Source organism: Motacilla alba, chromosome 7 (genome assembly GCF_015832195.1).
Source record: "Motacilla alba alba isolate MOTALB_02 chromosome 7, Motacilla_alba_V1.0_pri, whole genome shotgun sequence".
NCBI classification, from domain to species: Eukaryota; Metazoa; Chordata; class Aves; order Passeriformes; family Motacillidae; genus Motacilla; species Motacilla alba.
The window spans coordinates 21,074,789-21,094,576 of record NC_052022.1 but is presented as its reverse complement, the minus strand read 5'-3'; the positions used below and the strand labels follow the sequence as shown (position 1 = coordinate 21,094,576).

Below are 19,788 nucleotides of genomic sequence, written 5' to 3'. Positions count from 1 at the left end.
TTGAACCTGATTATAACTCTTTTTCTATCTTAAAACTTCAGTAAGAAAAAAAGGAGGACTAGGTGGCCTGGGGATTAGATATCATTCCTAAAATCAAAGAAGAGCATGTGATGGTGCGTCATTCTACACATTTTAGTTTCATGGTTAGACCACCAATTAGGAACTTCAGGTTCACATTTTTCCTTCTGTCTAATACAAAGAAAAGAAATTAATGTAGATATTCCACCTTATCCAGGAGCAGTTAGTTTAAAATCTGTTCTATCTGTCTTCCTACAAACTAAATTCATATTTGCATTCAACAGGATGTTTACCTTTTCAAATCATAGTATTTGAAAAACCCGTAGATAAATAATTTTTGTGTTTATTAGCATTTACATTGCTTAGAAAAATGTCTTTGGATGTCTGTGAAAAATATTCCATGTTGTTCTTAATGGTGTGCTTTTGTGTAGACATTTTGTATGGTAAATCCAAGCTGGGACGTTTTTTTAAGAAAAGGCGAGTTGAATGATTCAGTTCAGAGGGTGTGGTTAGTAGCTCCTAGTGTACCTGCCTACCAGTTAAAAGTAGATGCTGCAGGGATCTATCCTTTGACCTCTTACAAGATTTTTATCATTGACCTGGAGGAATCAACAGAATTCTGCTGTTAACCTTTTTAGGTTTGTGGCTGACTCCAAACTGGGGTGACCAGTCAATGCACTTGATGGCAAGGCTGCTATTCAGAGGGATGGAGGCTGGAGGAATGGGTTGACAGGAATCCTAGGAAATTCAGCAAGAATAGTCACAAAAGTACTGCACCTGGGATGCAATTAACACTTAGGATAACACAGGCTAAGCATGGAGAGGCTGGAAACAGCTCTTCTGAAAAGTACCCAGGAGTCTTGATAGACAAGTGGAACATGGTCAAAGGCCAGCAGCAATGATACCCAGAGCTGTATCATCAGAAGCAAAGAGCCCTGATCTCAGGGATTGTTCCCTTCTTCTGGTTAGACTGCATCTAGAATATGGCATCTAGTTTTCAGCACCCAATATAAGAAAGACATTGATGACAGGATTGAGTTCACTAATAAGTGACCAAGATCATCAGGAAGCTTTGCCTTATGAAGAAAGACTGTAGGATTCAGATGCACAAAGAGAACTGTAATGGCAGGGGGAGCTTAGTAGTAATTCTCTAGTTACCTGAAAATGCCATCCTTAAGAAGGCAGTTACTTTCCCTGATGATGGTGTATTAGTTGAAGGATAATAGACAGCAGATGTATGTTGAAATAAGAAGGGTTCAGAACAGCTATAAGTAAACGTTTTTTAATAGTGGGAATAGCCAGGCACTGGAAGAGGATGCCTATAGAGTCCCTGCAGTCTCATCCTTAAAGGTTCTCAAGAAAACTGGATAAATTCCTCAGCAACCAGATCTGATGTCATAGGTGACTGCTTAGAAAGAGATCAGAACACAGACATTCAGAGGTCCTTTCAAACCTGAATTACCCTATGATCTTGTGTGTCAGTCTCAAGTGTGATTCTGCTATAGGTCATACAGTCTTCTCTTTCCATCATTTGGTAGGTGTTGTTCTCCTCCTAGAAGTTATTTATTGGTAATAATTGCAGTGAAACTTAGCAGCCTGAGGATATGAAATGGCTATATTCTCTAGCATGCCTGAAAGATCTCCCCAAGCTCGGTGACACACAGAAAATTAAATCAGTTCTTACATAAATTGTATGGGATTTGTATGGGTGTCAAGAAATGTAACACACAAGTTTATCATGTTCAAACTCTTTCTTCCTCAATGCAATTCTTGTTAGAATTCTGACTCTAAAAAGCTTAAAGTTTAATTTTTAGTGTTCTTGAATATTTTTTCTTTCTTTGACAGGTGAGAAGAAATTTGTCTGTCCAGAATGTTCAAAACGCTTTATGAGAAGTGACCATCTTGCCAAACACATTAAAACACATCAGAATAAAAAAGGTATTCACTCTAGCAGTACAGTGCTGGCATCAGTAGAAGCAACATCTGATGATACTTTGATTACTGCAGGAGGAACAACACTTATCCTTGCAAATATTCAACAAGGTTCTGTTTCAGGAATAGGAACTGTTAATACATCTGGCACCAGCAATCAGGATATTCTTACCAACACTGAAATACCTTTACAGCTTGTCACAGTTTCGGGAAACGAGACAATGGAGTAAATATTACACAAGATACCTATTAATTGTGGTTATTTTTATACAGTAGTGAGAAGAATATTGTTCCTAAGTTCTTAGATATCTTTTTATTGATGTGCAAAAATTTTTGGATTGACAGTAACTTGGTTATACATGACACTGAAATGCCTTACTTTGTATGATATTCCATAGTATATTAAAATGGTAAAATTGCATGGGTTTTGTAGGTACTTTTGGAATCTAGAAGAGAAGAAATTTTACCAAGTTATATTAAAAAAAAAAAAAAAAGAATTTAACGATGGAAATGGTAGTCTAACCAAATGCATCAATCCTGTGTGGTTTAGTGTAAAAAAAATGAGAACATGTTGGTATTTATCTATTGTAAGATAAAAGAAGTTGATGGGTGAAAAGAAATCACATTATGATAAAAGAAATTTTGTAATTTTCTTGATGACTGGAATTTTTATTATGCATAACTGACAAATCAAGTTTCCAAGCAAATGTTACATAGTGTAGGCTTTACTTAGCTCATCAACTTGTCATTTTGAAGCTAATTATTTTAATTAGGTTAACTATGTACAATATTTTAAGCATTACTCTTGTAAGATTTTGCAAACTACATTTTAACATGGAACTCTAGGTATAGTCACCTTTTAAATCCTATTGAAAAGCCATGTTTAAGATTTAATTTGCCAAAATGATGTCTTGTTAATATTCTTTCAATAACCAAGGTGGGCAATATAACCAATGTTTAAAAAGCTTAAAATGTTAAGAAAAATAAATATGTATAGGTTGAAGCATTTGGGTGGTAAGGCAGATGTTATAGTGAAGTATATCCCTTCTTTTGAACATTGGAGGACCAAAAATAAGGTGTATTGCGTCTCAGCAGTGATTTTTATCAAATCTTTTTCCAAAAAAACATCTGTATGCCAGGGCCTTAAAAGCCATCATGTAAATTACCAGTAAAATATAACATATGCAAATACAAAAGAAAAATCACTTCCATATTGACAGTACTCCCAAACATATGGATATAGTCATAGTGAACTAGGGGGGTTATGAGGTTTTTGTTTGTTTGTTGTTTAGTTTTTGGTTAGTCAATCTGCATTTAAATATCAGCCATTTTTCCTTTCTTGCTTCTTCCCTTAAAAATTGTATGTATCCAGTACATTTAACTGATAAACATATATGTTTTTTATTATGCTGAATTTTCTTTTTATTTTTTAATTACTGTTTATATTTTCAATTATAGAAAATGTACAAAATGAAGTTATATAGCCAGTCTGTAAGTGCTATACCATTTTCAAAAAATGTACAACAATAATTACTGCAGTTCACCTATTTACAAACATTTGGAAATCTGTTCATTTGTTATTCTTAAAACCACCTCAAATTTAAAGGCTACCTTATTGTACGTTTAAAGTGTATTATAACAGTGTGGTAGTTAATAAAACACTATTTTTTTTTCTTTTGACATGAGTTTACTGTGCTTCTTGTTAACAAACAAGGTGTAATTTCATAATATGTCTTGATAGCCTGAGATGTTTTATTATTTGGCAGTAGATGGTGGGAAGCAGAAATGTGTTTTCTTTCCCTATGGACACAGAGATGGTAATTTTCCACCTCCTCACTCACAAACCCCCATCTGTATGTACGTGGACACAAAAGTGCTGTGTTGCTGTAGTGGGGATGTTTTGCTCTCATGTGGAGCAGGGCATGAAGAATATGTAGGTCCCATCCTATAGGCTGTGTTTAAGTCCTCTGACACATGCACAATACATGGAGTATTAATAAGGAGCTGTGACTAAGTGAGAACTATGAGATTAAAGAGAGTAATGGTTGTATATAATGATGTAATGAAAGTGAAAAGCTTTTATTTGTGAGATCTAAAGTTTTGGAGTATCAAATGACAGGGGACAGACCAGGGTAATTTAGGATAAACCAGGCACAGTTCAGCCTAGAAAAATGAGAACTGGAAGTCACGTAGGAAAGATTTTCTGCATTTGCAGTTCGGTGGAAAAAAAGATTAATGCAAATCTTCTAGAGATTCAGAGCAACAGGAATTTACAGGTACAGAGTTAATTCAGCATCAGTTTAATTGTCTCTTTAATAAAATGAAAGGATGCAATTGGTTGGGATGAGAGCAGCAGCTTGAGGGAAGACAGTTCTGCTTAGACTTGCAGTGTTCCGTGGATGTTGTCAATATATTAACATGCCCTGAATCCACTTCATTTAGGCAGGTGAATGGGCTTGGTTTTCAAAAGCTGTTGTAGTGTACAGAGCATATTAGTATGTTTCTAATACTTAGGTTCTGTTTCTCATCTCTTAGCCATCAGTATCTCTATTAATGCATTATTTTAAGTGGGAGGGAAGAGGGCCATTTCCTTATTCAAACTGCTTTTCACAAGTTTTATGGAATGACACTTGTACTGATGTTCATATGTGGATGAAGCTGTTTTGGTGTCAAGCGTTTTGATGTCTCATTGCTGAAGATGAGATTGCTTTATTTCTCAGAGCTTTTATGCTCACTTCATCAAGTGGGTACTTCAATTAGTGTTTAGGTAGCACATTATATAAAAAGATATGTTGTTGTTAAGCTTCAGAAGGTAGATGTTTTGGAAGAAACTAACTCTATAAGTCTCATGGGAAGCCTGCAGCCAAAGGGGCCTAATGGCTCACAGCCACAGTGTTTGTGTTGTGGAATAGTATTTTCTGAAAGCTCCCTGCTCACTTCCAGGGCAAAGATTCACGAGCCCAAGATCTTTGATGTATGTAGGATTGTTGCTACCTCATGGCCTCTTTTCTGGTCCTCTACGCATTCATGTGCTACCAAGACAAAGTATGCATTTTGTAAAATGCTTTCCAGTTCTTCATGGGTTCCTGACAATGGTTGCTTGATGTGCTTCTTGCTAGTACAGTCTGTGTCATTTTACATACTTCTTTTCATATCAGGCTTCTCACTTGTATGGTTTCTTGGTAAGGTAGCCTTTAGATCCTCGGTTGGTTTTTATCTCTTATAGTCTTCTGTAATCACTAATTAGGAAGACCTGAAAACTGGGTCTGCAAGAGTGCATGAGTTTGAGAGCATCCTGTGTTACCAATTTCAGTGGTTCGACTTCCAGTAAGTACAAGGCCCGCACATACACTTGCTATAATCTCAGTATTGTGTTCATTCCTGAATGAACTAATGGTTTGATCCTTGCAAGTTGCAAACTAACACTGATTCTTGCAGAAAACAAGAGCTTTTAATCATTGTTAATTACCGGGTCAAGGAACAATATGACTAAGGACAGTATCATCATCACTGAAAGGCTTGTGAGGAGCCAGATTTCTGGTCTGGTCTGATTATGCAGATTTTTTTTCTGGCAAGTGACTCTGCAGAGCACTTTTTTTGGGCTTGTCTGAAAAAGAAATATCAGGCCTTAGTTTTAGGCATTTTGAGCAGCTGGAATCAGGAAGATGAGCCTTGCCAATGGCTTCAGGAAAGCTTTGATATGTTCTCTCGAAGTTGTTCTGGGTGTTGGGGAATGAAGGAATGGAGCTAATAGTCAATTGTCAAGAGTGACTTGGCTTCTTTGAGTGAAGAACTAATGAGCAGCTGGCTGTAAGATTGAACCAGCTGTCTTTCCTCCAGATATTTACCACTACCATTAACACTAGGTGTGTAGAGCATGTACTGTAAAAAAGGGCGGAAGATGACATGGCTGACTTAACTAGACAGGAATAGTAGCTGTTTCCTACAACGGGAGTACTAGTGGTTGGCATCAGGTTCTTCTGTGCTCTAGTTTCTAAAGATTGTATCAAAAAGAAGCATTTTTTACAAGCCATTTTACATATAATTCCTTCTTTCATCTTGGAACTAAGGAAAAAGAAAGCAATTTCTGACTCAAAACAGAGTGTCTGTAATTCCAGAGCTCACTTTGGCATCTTGACACTGTACAAGCCTCTATTTGGACAAGTTGGTACCCTTCTCAAGCCTTATTATTGTGGAGTTGGCAGAAAATGCTATGGAAATTACCTGCAAGGAAATAACCTTCCCTCCCCAGCTATGCCTTCTCTTCTGTCAGAAGACTCAGTTACACAGATTTTGAGCTCAGCATGAGATGGACACCACCAGGAAAAGGTTCCAAAGCAAGATTTAGAACTATTTGTTGCTTGAGCGCCGCTTTTCTTACGGCCTCCAAAAGTTCAAATATTGACCATGCTCCTGGCCTGTCTACAGATATAACAAAATTTACTTCTGTATATACCTTGCAACATAGCTGCATTTTCCACAAAATTTGTTAAAGAACAATACCTTTACAAGGATTATAGGATGACAGATCACCACAGCAAATAATTTTCAAGCAAAACTTAGTTGATAAGTGGTATCACATAATCCCACACACCTTTCTCTGTAAATTTCTTTCAGGTAAGTCTTGTGGCCCCTGACATGAAAAGAACCATCAGAGAGATGGTTGAGTTGGGTACCAGGCATGGACAAAATATCACTGAAATTTTAATTATCTAAAGGCGTCCCTGACTTTCACATATACTGGGTAACCCACCTACACACATTCTTAAGTTCTACGTTTCTATGAAACCTACTCCTCTATGTAAAGTATTCACAGAATTTTATTTATCATCTATGCACAAACACCACAAATGGCTGCTTCATCACAGTTGCTTCCAACTGGATGTTTTTCTTCCATTAGGACTTGTTTTGGTTTGACAGACAGAGAATGTAACAGAAGAAAAGGCATCAGATTTGCCGGGAAAATCAGTGGGATTCTGTTCATGTAATTACCCTGTGGTGGAGACATCATGATGATGTTAGGTGGGACTGTGCTACATTTACTGCTTAAATTGATTCTTGACTTCTGTCCTCTGTAAAGGCCATTGCATGAATCAGTACGTCAAGAAAGTAGTAGAATACAAAAGGATCTTATTGCTTCTGCCATTGTGGTTTTGGAGACTTTAATTCTGTCAGTCATTCTTCACTCTAGAAGAAGGTACTAGACTGATTCTAGTACTACAAACAGTACTGCTGGAGGATTTAGTGGTGAAAATGATGGCTCTGAAAGGGTAGTAGCCATGTCTTACATTGTTAGCTTGGCTGCAACCTGCACTGGGACCTTCTACTTTTCTGAGCTCCTGCTATTTCTGATTGTACTATTTGCCTCTTTCAGAGATGTTGAGCACAAGCTAATCTGGCACAGCTGCATCCCTTAGTATGTAAACATTGGTTCCCTGTTGGGACCTCAGCTATAGCCTTGCACAAAGAAACATGTAATGTTCAAGTGTGGTTGAAACAGACAGACACAGGGTGTAATGGCAGCATTCTGCCATACTTGTCAAGAGGGGGAGCAGCATAAGAAGACCTGAGGTATGTGACTTGGTAAAAAGCAGCTTCTACCCGACACTGAACAAGCAGGTAAGAAAAGAGTGCTCTTGTGGGCTGGTAGGAAGATTTGTGAATATGAGGTCAAAGTGAGGATGGTGGAAAAGAGGTAGGAACAGATGGTTGGATGAGTTACTTGGAGTAGGGCTGCAGAACGCTGTGGAGACACACAATATTAAGAGTTAATATAGTTTATGGATCCTAATCCCTGGTGTCCCAGTGAAACCTTCTGGAGTGTGGGTTCCAGACAAGTGTGACTGCAGCCATTTGGGGAAGCTGTTGATGAGTCAGACAAGATGCAGTAAAGCAAGGAAAGGGGACTCAAAAAAATCAATTGAGAACTGCATAAAGCTTTTTGACATTCATGATGCTTTCATATCAGTCTTTACTGCCTTTTGGTTCTTTACTGACCTGTGCACTTCTCTGTCTTGTAATTTTCCTGCTAGGTCATATATACCATAATCCCAGCAGAAGCCCCCATGCTAGACTGAGATTAGCCATAATATGCACTGTTTCTCGAGGACTAATGAAACTTGTACCTGGAAATGTGCACTACTATAGGTGATTTATGATGGAGAAAACCAGATATGCATTGAAGCTTGAACTGTGCTGCTTGAGCCACGTTTTGGCTGAATCCTTTCATTAGGGGTACAAGGATATCGTGTCTATCTTAGGAACTAAGTACAGGAGAATGGATTGGGCCTGTGGCAGCATCAGGCTTGTTTGCCTCACTTCTGTGGCTCTTTTGCATATTGGTTTTATTTATTGTTTGAGGAAAAGGTCACTTCGCGGTTGCCCAGCCCCACAGGCCTTGTTTCCGTGCTGTGGTGAGGGCCCTGGCAGCCGCCCTGGGACGCTCCAGGCCCCCCACAGGACACTGCTGGCGGGCGCGGGCCCCACAGGCCCCACAGCCCCATAGGCTCCACAGCTGCCGCAGGCCTGTGCGCGTGGACAGCTCACGGAGCACAGCTTGAGTCGCATTCTGGCTTTTGGGGACCACCCCAAGGGCTGCCCAGGTCCTGCTGAGAAGGAGAAGGACAAGCAGGTAGCAGGCATGGGCACGGGTGCAACCGTGTGGCATCGGCGGCCTTTGTTTTTAGTGGTGTTTGGCCAGCGAGCTGCCATGCCGGTGAGAGGTGAGGCAGTGTCATAGGCAGCCATAGGTGTCACGTCCTCCTGTTCCTGACTTACATCCAGAGCTCTGTCTGGGGTTATTTGTACCAAAGCTGCCATCTGAGGTAATGGGATTTAATCATAATTTTTTCATGTACATTTGTAGCTGTTTTTACTACATGTAATGTGTCCTAAACACAAAATTATTTAATAGTTTCCAAAGGAGCTATTCAATTTTTTTTTCCTGTAAAAAACACACCTTTTAAAACTATATGAATTCTTAATGTAATTTTGGGTCTTTTCTTACACTTCTTTAAAAAAAAAATAAAACGAGACCTCCCTAGTCAGTTTTTACCTGGAGAATTAAAATAGTTCCATTTTCATTTGTGCTAATTAGCTCTTTATGTGACCAATTTTGTATTTGCTCATCTGAGATTTGGAGTGAGGGGTGTTTTCCAGCTTCCCTGAAAGCCTTAACCATCCTCAGAAGTAGAAGTAGCTATAAAAATATTTCAAATGCAGGAGGATTGAAGCATGTGGCAAATTTTACAGTTTTCCTGTTTGGTACAATACTGAACACTAGTGAGTGGGAATAATCATGGTCAACTCAGACTTCAGGAGCAGAGTAAGGGAGGTGAGCTGTCACCTTCCAGTATTAATCCCTTCACTGCCTTCCTTTTCAGCCTCCCTTAATACTTGTCTCTTCTGCTGCAGCTCTCCAAATTTCTTAGAGGCCTCTTTGTTCCTCCTGCCTCTTCAAGCAAGAGCAACAGATGTTTCCTGTCTGTTTCTGGAAGGCAGAGAGCTTTGCGATAGAAATGATCAAAACTTTGTTCTGTCCTGCTTATGAGCGAGACAGTGGGTGAAAAAAACTGAGGACCCTGTTCTTGAATGCTGAATGTGTAAAAAGGGGGCAGAATTAACTGGCCTGATATCATTTCAAGGGATCTTTACATCTGGGAATGTTAAGGTAAAAGAAGCTATTTGTTAATTTCTCTTGCCCAGTCATTGAATAGGTTTCAAAATTTATTCAAGACTGCATTATCCCATCTGTATAATTTCATGCAATAAAACCTATACAAGTAGAGAAAAGTCTCACTTCTATGAGAACATCTAATTAGGTTTAGAAATTTGTAAATAATTTATTGGTTAAACACAAGTTATATCTTTTTGCTTTGGTATGTTTTATGACAAAAGTCTTAAAGGGTTTGCCACATTAAAGCTTGGTTCAGCGTTACACCACAAAAAGTAAGTCAGGTGAAACACTCTTATTATTTTGAGTAAGGGCTCTAAATTTTCTCTCAATGTTCATGACTTTTCTCATACTTTAGAAACAGACTAATTTTAAAATTGAGCACCAAACATTGTAAGAATATTGTAGATTTCAGAACCAGAGCATGTAAGCAGTTGTGAGGGATCACAACAATTTTTAAAAAATTAATAGTTATCTAAGTTATTAAAAAATTAACACCAACCCTCCCTCCCGACTTGGCATGTCAAATATAAATAGTTTGCAACCTGAATGTTTAAAGACTGGTGTGTGCATGCAAAATGTGATTTGTTTTTCAAGTGCAGTGTTCAGTACGTATTAGTGATCCCTGCAATTTAAACTGACATTTCTCTTTGAGTATATTTTAGCCTGTGCTTAATCTGAGGAACACTTGAAGTGGCATAACTGGAAAATGCCACAGAGGCCAAAAGTTTTCTATTCTTTTCTCATTTAGTTTCTGTTTGACAGCACACTTTTTGATACGTCCATTTAGTATGTGCAGATTACTTGCGCATAGCAGGCAAATGAAATATGAATTTACAATCCCAAGACTTTAAAATGTATTTGAGGATTGTGAGGTGATGTGGGGCTTTGTTGTTTATCATTGCTTGTTAACTTAGATCCCTATTTATTGAAGCATGGAAGTTTTGTATGTGCTAAGGAAGAAAAATGGAAAGGTCCAAGACAAGCTACAAACAAGTACCTGAGCTAGGAGTACAAACTTTCCCAATTCTCTTCAGCCAGGCAAGCATAAGTACTTGCATAAAACTGTTAAACTTGTTAGTTCTATTCTCTCTCATTCTTCTCATTTCAAGAAGAACCACAGAAGGCATGCTAATGGCAGTCTTAACCATCTATACAGTTACTTCATTTGATCTCAAGGATTGTGGTGGAATCTTATCCCCCTGAATGTTTAGGAGACGCAGAATTTCATTCAAGATCTTTATTAATTTGAGACAGCTGCTTTAGTGGAAGTATCTGCCACATTTGGATGAGAAGCAGACTGTTTCTGACAGTCATCTCTCTGTCTTAATATTTTATTTCTCTGTCTCTTCCCTATTATTTATTTCCTCTAACTTGTCTCTGAAGAGTCCTGCCTTTTCTCTCTCCCTGTTGCAGAAAGTATAAAGAGGATATTTTTAGTTCTTACATATAAAAAACTTCATACAGTGCATTATTGACTTTTGCTAGATTCCTTTTGATAAAATTTCTGCTGTTATCATCCAGAACTTCAAATTCTGGAGCAGTTGTCCTTCCATTTTAAAAGACTTTTGAACATCAGAATATGACGTGAACATGTGACCATATTTGAGAATATCGTGGTTCAGAATTTAGGGTTTGCTCTACTGAAAAACCAAGTGTCATTCTGAAAAATCAGAATCCATCTGAGGACAGGCTTGGCTGTCTGAGTTTTCAGCTGTATAAAATGGCCATTAATTTGAAAGTTGTGCCCACCTATGAAAAAAGAGATGGCTTTGACTGCTACAAACTTTATGGCTGGAAATCTGTTAAATAAATAAAGCTGCACAGAGGAGCGAAGGAGTACTGGCTACAAAGGCAGCCCAAAACCTGTGAGCCACCATCTTAGAGATCTGCTAATTACTGTTGCAGAATGGGACTGTTTCTGAAACTATAGAAGCATAATTAAAGGTACGGCAAGCAAATAATAGCTTCAGTGCTCTTTATGGAAATAAAATATTGCTGAAATAGAGGCTTTTATATCCACACAGAAGAGAATGAAAAATCAGGAAAATACAGAAGGATACCAAAACTCTTAGTTCAGTTTGAAGGAAATAGTACACGAATCCTAGGCTTCCCTGATAGAAAGAAGGAAAAAAGTTTCCTTTTGAAAAGAATGTTATGTGGTTATTTAGAAAGAAAAATAAAGTACTTTTCTCTATAATCTTGAATTTCTTATATAATAGGGTTTTTGGTTTTCTATTTTTTTCATCTTGTCTCTATCTTAGATTCAATTATGTTCTGACTTCCTCATACTCAGTTTGGCCTTGCTGGAAAGAGGTTAAATGGCATGGTCAGCCCACACATCTATTACAGAGATTCACTTAGACTGGAGTAGAGGCAAATAGAAAAAGATCTTCTGTCTAAACCTTTTTGGGACATAACATAATGGACTTTGAAATAAAAGGTGGAGCTTCCTGAAAAATGGTGTTTCTTCCAAGACCACTGATGGAGGGGAATGCTTACATTACAAGAGAAGAAATGTTGCAGCTTTGGCAGCAAAAATGGAGAAAAGAAGCTAATAGAAACAAATTGCTAGATGAAATAAAAAATATTTGGCAAAGAAGCAGAGGAACACAGATTCTGAAAGAGCCCTCAAACAGCTTACTATCCTTGGAGGCCAATTAAACCTGAATCAGTCAGGAAAGACAGAAAGAGCCCTCCACAAGCTTAATGAAAATTTATATCAGGAAAATAAAGCCCTGAGATTATTGTCATATAAGGTGTAGAATGCTAAGAGAAACAAGCTAGCTTGGCTATTAATGATACCAGAGTGGTATTTACATTTAAAACAAAATATATTTGTAAGGTCTTTGAAGGTTTTCTGTGTCCATCTGTATGCTAACAAAAAATCAGCTCCAGCTGACAAAATATTTTATGCAATGAAGCAAATATGCCCCCAGGTTCCAGCTGCCCAAATCACCATTTGAAGCTATCTGAGTAAGAAAGAAATTAGAAAATATCTTCAGAAAATTGCTAGCTAGCCTAGAGGTTGTGTATTTTAAATACTTCTAAACACCTTTCTTAGTAACTTGTGAAGACTGGTTGACTTTTGTTTTTGGTAGTTGATACATTGCTTAGCAAGAGCTGGCTAAAGCATCTCTGTTAAATGTCATTGTTATACATTATAGTAGAAGGATATAATCACTGACAAAGACACAGGTTAGAGTAAGGTCACCAGTTACTCAAAAAAAAATAGATAAAGTTATGTCTCTTGCCCTGTGTCCCCATGCTTTGGATCTCTGGCAGTCATTTAGAGGTGTGGCAATTGAAGGCTATTTTACTGGCATACCACTTCATAGAAAAAGAAGCTTAAGTAGGAAACTCGTGTTTTCATTTTCCCTATAAGTCTCTCTAAAGCGTCAAATACAAAAATAAATGGAAGAGGTTTGTAACTCAGAGTTAAAATCAATACTTCTCAAATTTCCACTCTTCAGACATATAATTTTAGCATCTTCAAATGAAGCATATACCAAACCTCTTGTGACTGCCATCTTGTCTGTCTTGAAAGTCAGTTGTGTTCTGGGTTGATAGAAACTACTGTCTCTCTTCTTTCACAGGGTGCTCGTATCGTAGTGAAAAGTTTCAGATGGACTCTGAATTTAGAAAACTTAGGAGGCAAGATCTAAACCCCCCAAATTACAAAAGGCAAAGGGAGTAATTTATATTTGATCTAGAAATAAACATCCAAATTATATTCCATGTCTCATTGTTTAGCTTTCCTAGGGGCAGAGAAAAACCACTGGATATAGGCTCAGTAGAGAAGATTAATCCTCATCCACAGGATTATTTTTGTTTGCATAGGATTTCCTAGATTTGCCTTCAAAATTCAATTGCAAAATTTTGAAATATTTCTGAACCAATTTCTGCATGCTTTAGGGTAATCAATTTTATTCTTTCTCCGTATCTATGTGTTGAAGTACTTCCTATGGATACACAATGCTGTAATTGCTTTTCATGCTCAACAGTTTCTGATTCCCTAAAAAGTAATATATAATTAAAAATATTTTTGAAGACCGAGAATGAAGATATCTGTCACTGTATACAATGAAAAAAGAATTTGAATGAATTTTGTTGCTTTATTTCTCTGTAGTGAAAACTGTTATTCCAATCATTTTGACTTTATTGATTGATAAGGACTCTCAACTACATGAAAGTTCAGATGTAGGCCCAAGTGCACTTTAGCCTCCTGTTAGGATGTCTGATGATCACCAAAACCTTGTTGTTCCTAATAAATGAGGCTATTTCTCAAAATGTCTTAAGTCCTTATAGAGAGCACTGAATCAGCTTTCTCCTTTTAACAGCTGGCTTGCCTTGTGTAAATACCTCCAGTAATGTGCACATCAATGCTATCCCTCATGGATATGTTCACTGCAGCCCCAAGTGCTTCTTTCCATGTGTAAGCATTTGAGAGTACCTTGGTCCTGCAATAAGGTGTATCAGCTAATGACTTTGTAATATGTCCTGTCACAAAACAGACAGAGCATGCAGACTATGAATTGACTCTTCATATGTGAACAGCTGGAGTGCAAGGTGGGTTTAAATGCATGCTACCATGTTATCCTCATGTCTGTACAGTCATTGTAGACCTCCTGCTGCTGAGAGGTTTCTTTCTGACATGTATTTTACCCCCATCATCTCCTAGTTTCACGTTTTAGAACCTAAATTATGGCCCTGCATTTGACTTACTGACACAATCCACTTGAACTGAAACAGTTACAATGGCTGGCCACACACAGTACCTGAGGATGTGAAAATACATTTTGAAAAGCAGCAAAGTAAAGCAACCTTCTTGAAGAATTAATGACAGCAAGAACTTATTTACCTTTCCCCTAATAGGAGGGAACCACAGATGGAGCTGAAATACTCATTCTTGATACTGTGGCTGGTTATGAGTATGACAAGAAGACACATATTAAATTTTCATAATGCTTTTTTGTTTAGTTTAATGAAATCAAAATAAGGCTTTCTTTTGTTTTTAGAAAGAAACTGTAGGATTTTTTCCATGACTTTGTTCTCATGATGACCAGTAACACATGGCAACAGTACTAAGGCTGTATCTGCTTTTTGTACATTTACCAAAGCAGCAGTTTTCCCACAGAACTAGAATAAGGGCATTTATATCCATATATATATGAAAAGTATGGAAAGAGTATATATATAAAACTTGGGTGGCAAGGAATAATTTTGTTTCTGAGACATAAATTTGAAAGAGATATTCTTAAGGCCTGTTTATAATTTATTTTATGTTCTCATTAGAATTAAAATACCAAGTGATTGCAAAATATTCAGATCTAGAAGAGATCGTTATTTTTATCTTATTCACCCCTCCAGAATTCCCATGCTTGAATTCAAAGGAAGAAGATCCCAATTTGGGGCTTTTTCATTTTTTTTCCTCTGCAGTCTAAACAGTTCACCTTTTCTCTTAGGCCTCATCACAGAGTTACATGAAGACCATGACACTAAATTCCTTTGGAAAAATAAAGATGCAGAGGAAGACAGTGAGTATTTAGTAAAGGGAAGCAAGGGTTAAGGTCTGGGACTGCAGAACAGCTGGAATATGTTAGCTTTACAGGAAGTCAGCCTGGAGAGGGAGTGTGAACTGCCAGCAGGTGGCTGGGAATGGCTGGATAAGGAAGCGGTGGGACTGGAAGAGAGCTCTGCCTCTTACTGAGATGACTCAGCCAATTTCAGCCTGTTTTTCTTTGTAGCAGGGGACTTTTGTCAAAGCCCATTACAGTAAATTTAGCATTTCTTTTAAATATAACAGGTTCTGGATCTAACCCTGCTTGTTTTGACAGGGGTTTTTTTTTGTTGTTGTTGTTGGTTTTTTTTTTTTTCTCTGTCTCTTGAAGCTTTATCTTGTTCTTTCTCAGGTGAGGAAGAAAGAGCTGGATTGTTGCTAGACAGGCTTCAAAGGGTGAGACACTCATGTGTCCCTTGGAGAAACTGCCTCAAGTCAAGCAGACACTGTTTTGTTAAGAGAAGCTGCAGCAGACAAGTGTGGGAAGAAGGGTCTGCTGGGGTTTCTCTCCCTTCTGCAGCAAGGAAAGTTATGCTGACAGAGAAGCTACTCTTCCCACAGTGATGCTTTGCTGTGGTTTGCAGGACTGGTCTATGTCCGCCAGAAGTCCTAGTCATAAAATGGGCTTTGCTGTGGGTGGTACTGTACAAACACAAGAAGCTGGCCCTGCTCCAAAGACCTTGCAGTGTAGGTGTAACCAGGAAGCAGAAGACCCAATGGAAGTGCAGATCTGGGAGCATAGCACAGCAGTTTTCTCAGCATTTAACTGACACAGTGGTAAAAAAAAAACAAAAAAACAAACAAACCAACCAAACAAACAAAAATCCCACAAAGAAAGTCTGAAGGAAGGATTTGAAGATAACATGATCCTGCACAATTCTTTCTGAAAATCTCCTCCTGAGCATGAAGAGCAGTGTAGCGAAGATAAATATGTTACTATTTGACCATCCAATGGGATGACATTTGGCAAAATTAGAAGAAACCAAGATGGTAAGAGCTTGGAGAAGACTTTTATCTATATGGATGGTTGGGAAAAACTTCACCTCGTGCACTAAGCATCAAGGTTCTGTAATTATTGTATATAGCTATTAGAGGACCTATAGAGAAGTCTAAGTTGAAGATATCTGAATTATTTGTATGAGGAATCAGCAGGTTGGCTGTATTATGGCAGGAGACCTTGTGCAAGGTTAACCTGGAGAGAGAGAAGGGTGAGGATAGTAACAGCTCTGTTTCGGCTAAAATGATATTCAGCTAGTGATCCAGAGAGAGCTGTCAGAGAAAGGATGAGAATGTATGTACTGAAAGATGCAGGTGTTAGGGAACTGAAGTACTTTGTGCTGACATGTGTACATTAGAGGGATTTATTTTTGCTATCTGGGGCTGACAGAAACACTAACCAAAGACAGAGTCCCAAAGAAGTTGCAGTGTAGGTGTTAGATTAGACTTCAGATGCAGATAGAGGAGCACAAGGAAACAAAACACCTGACAGAAATCTGGAAACTGGAGGGCATAATCACAGGAATTTATCCATAGAGTCCCTGCAGAGGCAGGAGATATTAGAAATAAAAGAAAATGTTAAATCCCAGTCAAGAAAGACCAGTGCATCATGAAGACTGTTGCTGACTTTTGAGGTCAATTCAGATGGTGTACCTCAGACAAAATTCAGACAGAAGAAATGGAAGCAAGTTTAGAAAGTACATACCAGCCTCATACATAGGTGCACATATTGAGGGTTGGTGGTAGTTAGGAAAATATTCTACAGAGAATATAGGAAGGCTTTTTACAGACAGAGTATCTTAACACTTGAAGGAACAAACTGCAGCCAGAAATCCAATTCTCTTATAAATTAAATACTGAAGTGGTCTTCTGTATATCATTACATGGCTATACCCTTGTTGGTACATTTTGTTGTGTCTTTGTTACTTTTCCAGAGTAGTATGTAAAATGTTCAGATTTTTGCCAAGACTCAGTGCTTATAACCTTGGTGTTTTACTAATAATAAATCCACTTTTTCCCAGCTTATATTCTTATAAGTGGACAAAAGCAATTGTTTCTGAGAATTTGCAAAGGTGTTAAATAGAAAAAAATGGTTGAAAATTAATAGTTGTTTTCGTTACAACTGGCCATAATTTTTATTCCAAGATGTGTTTAATTGAAACAATAGCCCTGTACTCCAATGAACTGTACTAATCCAGTAGAGGCATTGGCTATCTAATATTTTAAGAGAACATTCAATACAGATTGCTTTCTAAGAAGAAAGCCTAGTGACCTGTTACAAAATAATTTTGGCAAATACAAAATGATAAACTGCTTGGCACTTCTTATCAGGCAAACTACTGCTTTAAACTCATGTATGGATAATGAAGTCGCAGTCTGCATAGGAGCTTTCATGACAGTAAGATAATAAATACTGACACGGATAAATTGTCATGAGTTGAACAAAAAAATCCCTGTCAAATTATCATTTTGATGAGGATGGTGCATTTGATTATAATGAAAACAAATGTGCTGGTGGCTCCTTGCAGCAGTAATTTTGCTGTCCAAGATGACAGAGTTAGTTCTGAGAAACTTTTTAATTGTTTTATCCACATAATGGCATACTGATCACTTTTATGTCACTGGACAAGGAAATAATCTTGACAACAAAAGCTAGATTTCATACCAGAGGTACCACTTTAATATTTAATTCTTTATTTGTGGTAGCACAAATGAAAATAGTTGTATAGCATGATGACTGGCACAGTGGATCCACATTGTCCACGTCTTTGAGCTGGATAGGAGCAGATACAGAGATTATGTACAGATACATGATGTGTGCTTAAAACAAAAATGTTTGCAGGACCCCTTATGCTGTGGCTATCTAAAATATTTTCCTTGAACTGCTCAGAGAGTCTGCAAATGATACCTGGTCTCACTGTAGTTCACCAGGATTGCCCCCAGTGTCTCAGCAGGTGTTTGTTGCATTCTTCACTGCCACCTATCTCCATGACCACTATGGATGCAGTTGTAGTAGTTAGAGCTTCATTCCCAAATTATCAACCTTCCAGTTCTATTCAAGTGGGGAGCAAAAGTGGCTGAATGATGGTGCCACATCAAAATTTTGTGTGCTGTTTGAAACAGAAGCAGATTTGCTTGAATATTTGTTTAACAGTCCAATTAGATCTGGTAAAATCTCTACTTTGGGGGTTGCACTGGGCATCCCTAAGCTCAGTGCATGAAACATGAAAGCAGATCATGTCTGTCTTGGGTTTTTGTGAGCAGCACTACATCAAGTAAAGAGCAGTGGCTTGAAGGCGTAGCCTATTGATTGTTCACCTGAACTTGATCAAACTAAACTGATTGAACAAAATCTGTCATTTTTACATCAAGGTTATGAATTTGAAACTTACTGGTGGTCATGCAGTTCGTAAAAATGACAATAATCAAATTACCCTAGTTCCAAAAACTAATGTTAAAAATCAAGGTAGCTAAGTCGCATGGGTTTTTTTATACACTGCATACTATTTGGAAAACATAGGAATATATTTGGACTACATGTATGGAGAAAAATTTACTGTTTGATACCTTATTTCACTGAATATTTTAGATAATTTTCTCACAATCACAGATTATTATATTTATTTCTATATTTATATTTATATTTATTTGTATTCATGTATATATAATTTATATTAATTTAATTTCAAAAATGTTTTGCTTATGCTATACCCTTGTTTGGTTTTAGTAATATCAGGAGATGAAGAGACTGACCAATTTCTTTGTCATTTAGCATGTTACATTGCTACTGAAACTTTTCAATACTGAACATTTCACTTTTCACTGATTCCCTTTTCTCTGCCATCTGTCTGATCTGGCCTTTTTCCAAATAATGCTGCTTTCCCAGTGGACATGGTTATCCTGGTACAAGAGTTCTCAGTCAGGGTAAGGAAAAATCACATTTTGTTCAGTTGCTTCTTTGATATTGCATATAAATATTGAATGGCCATATAAACTCTACAGCTTGTGGATTCTAAGATGCACGCTAAAAATACCTGTTTGTCATGAACTCTGACTTGTGCTACATTTTATTGAAAACCTGACACTGTCTGTTAAAAATATTTGTCTTTATGTTCTGTGTAAGTTTGCTTATTTTGACAATTACTTTATTACAGTGCCTGAAAAATGAATGTTTTGATGTTTGGTTGTCTGGTTAAAAAATGTAAAGTTCCAGATTACACAGCATTGTAGTAATGTTAATTCAGCATTTTGGAAATAGTTGTCTTATCTTAGAAGTTCAACATGAAATGTCTTAGGAAAGATAGTATATTTTAGAAGCTGAGTACGCAGGCAGGTGCCATTTAATAGACTGTCAAGTTGGGCACAAAATCACAAATCTCTTCTTGATCAATATCTTAGGAAGTCTAGATTTATTGAAATTATATGTTGTAGTCATATATTGCTTTAGGATATCCAAGGACATCAACAGAGAAATTATATCCTACAGATCTAAGAAAATGCAATGCATCATTATAAATGAATATGAGAAAGCATTGTATTTTTACATGCACAAGTGCATTAACTGTTGAAAAGGCAGAGAGGTCTCATTTCACCTTCTTCCCTTACGCTA

The 19,788-nt window shown here is 37.5% G+C and overlaps 1 protein-coding gene across 4 annotated transcripts in view; it reads left to right on the top strand.

Moving 5' to 3' along the window:
- Nucleotides 1-3,630, top strand: part of SP3 (Sp3 transcription factor) — a 42,638-nt gene extending 39,008 nt beyond the window's left edge. For all 4 annotated transcript variants that reach the window (XM_038142298.1, XM_038142296.1, XM_038142297.1 and 1 more), the window contains one exon: nt 1,864-3,630. In XM_038142298.1, coding sequence (XP_037998226.1) covers nt 1,864-2,180 — 317 coding nt within the window. In that variant the 3' untranslated portion in view covers nt 2,181-3,630. The remainder of the gene's footprint in view (nt 1-1,863) is intronic.
- Nucleotides 3,631-19,788: the final 16,158 nt, after the last annotated feature.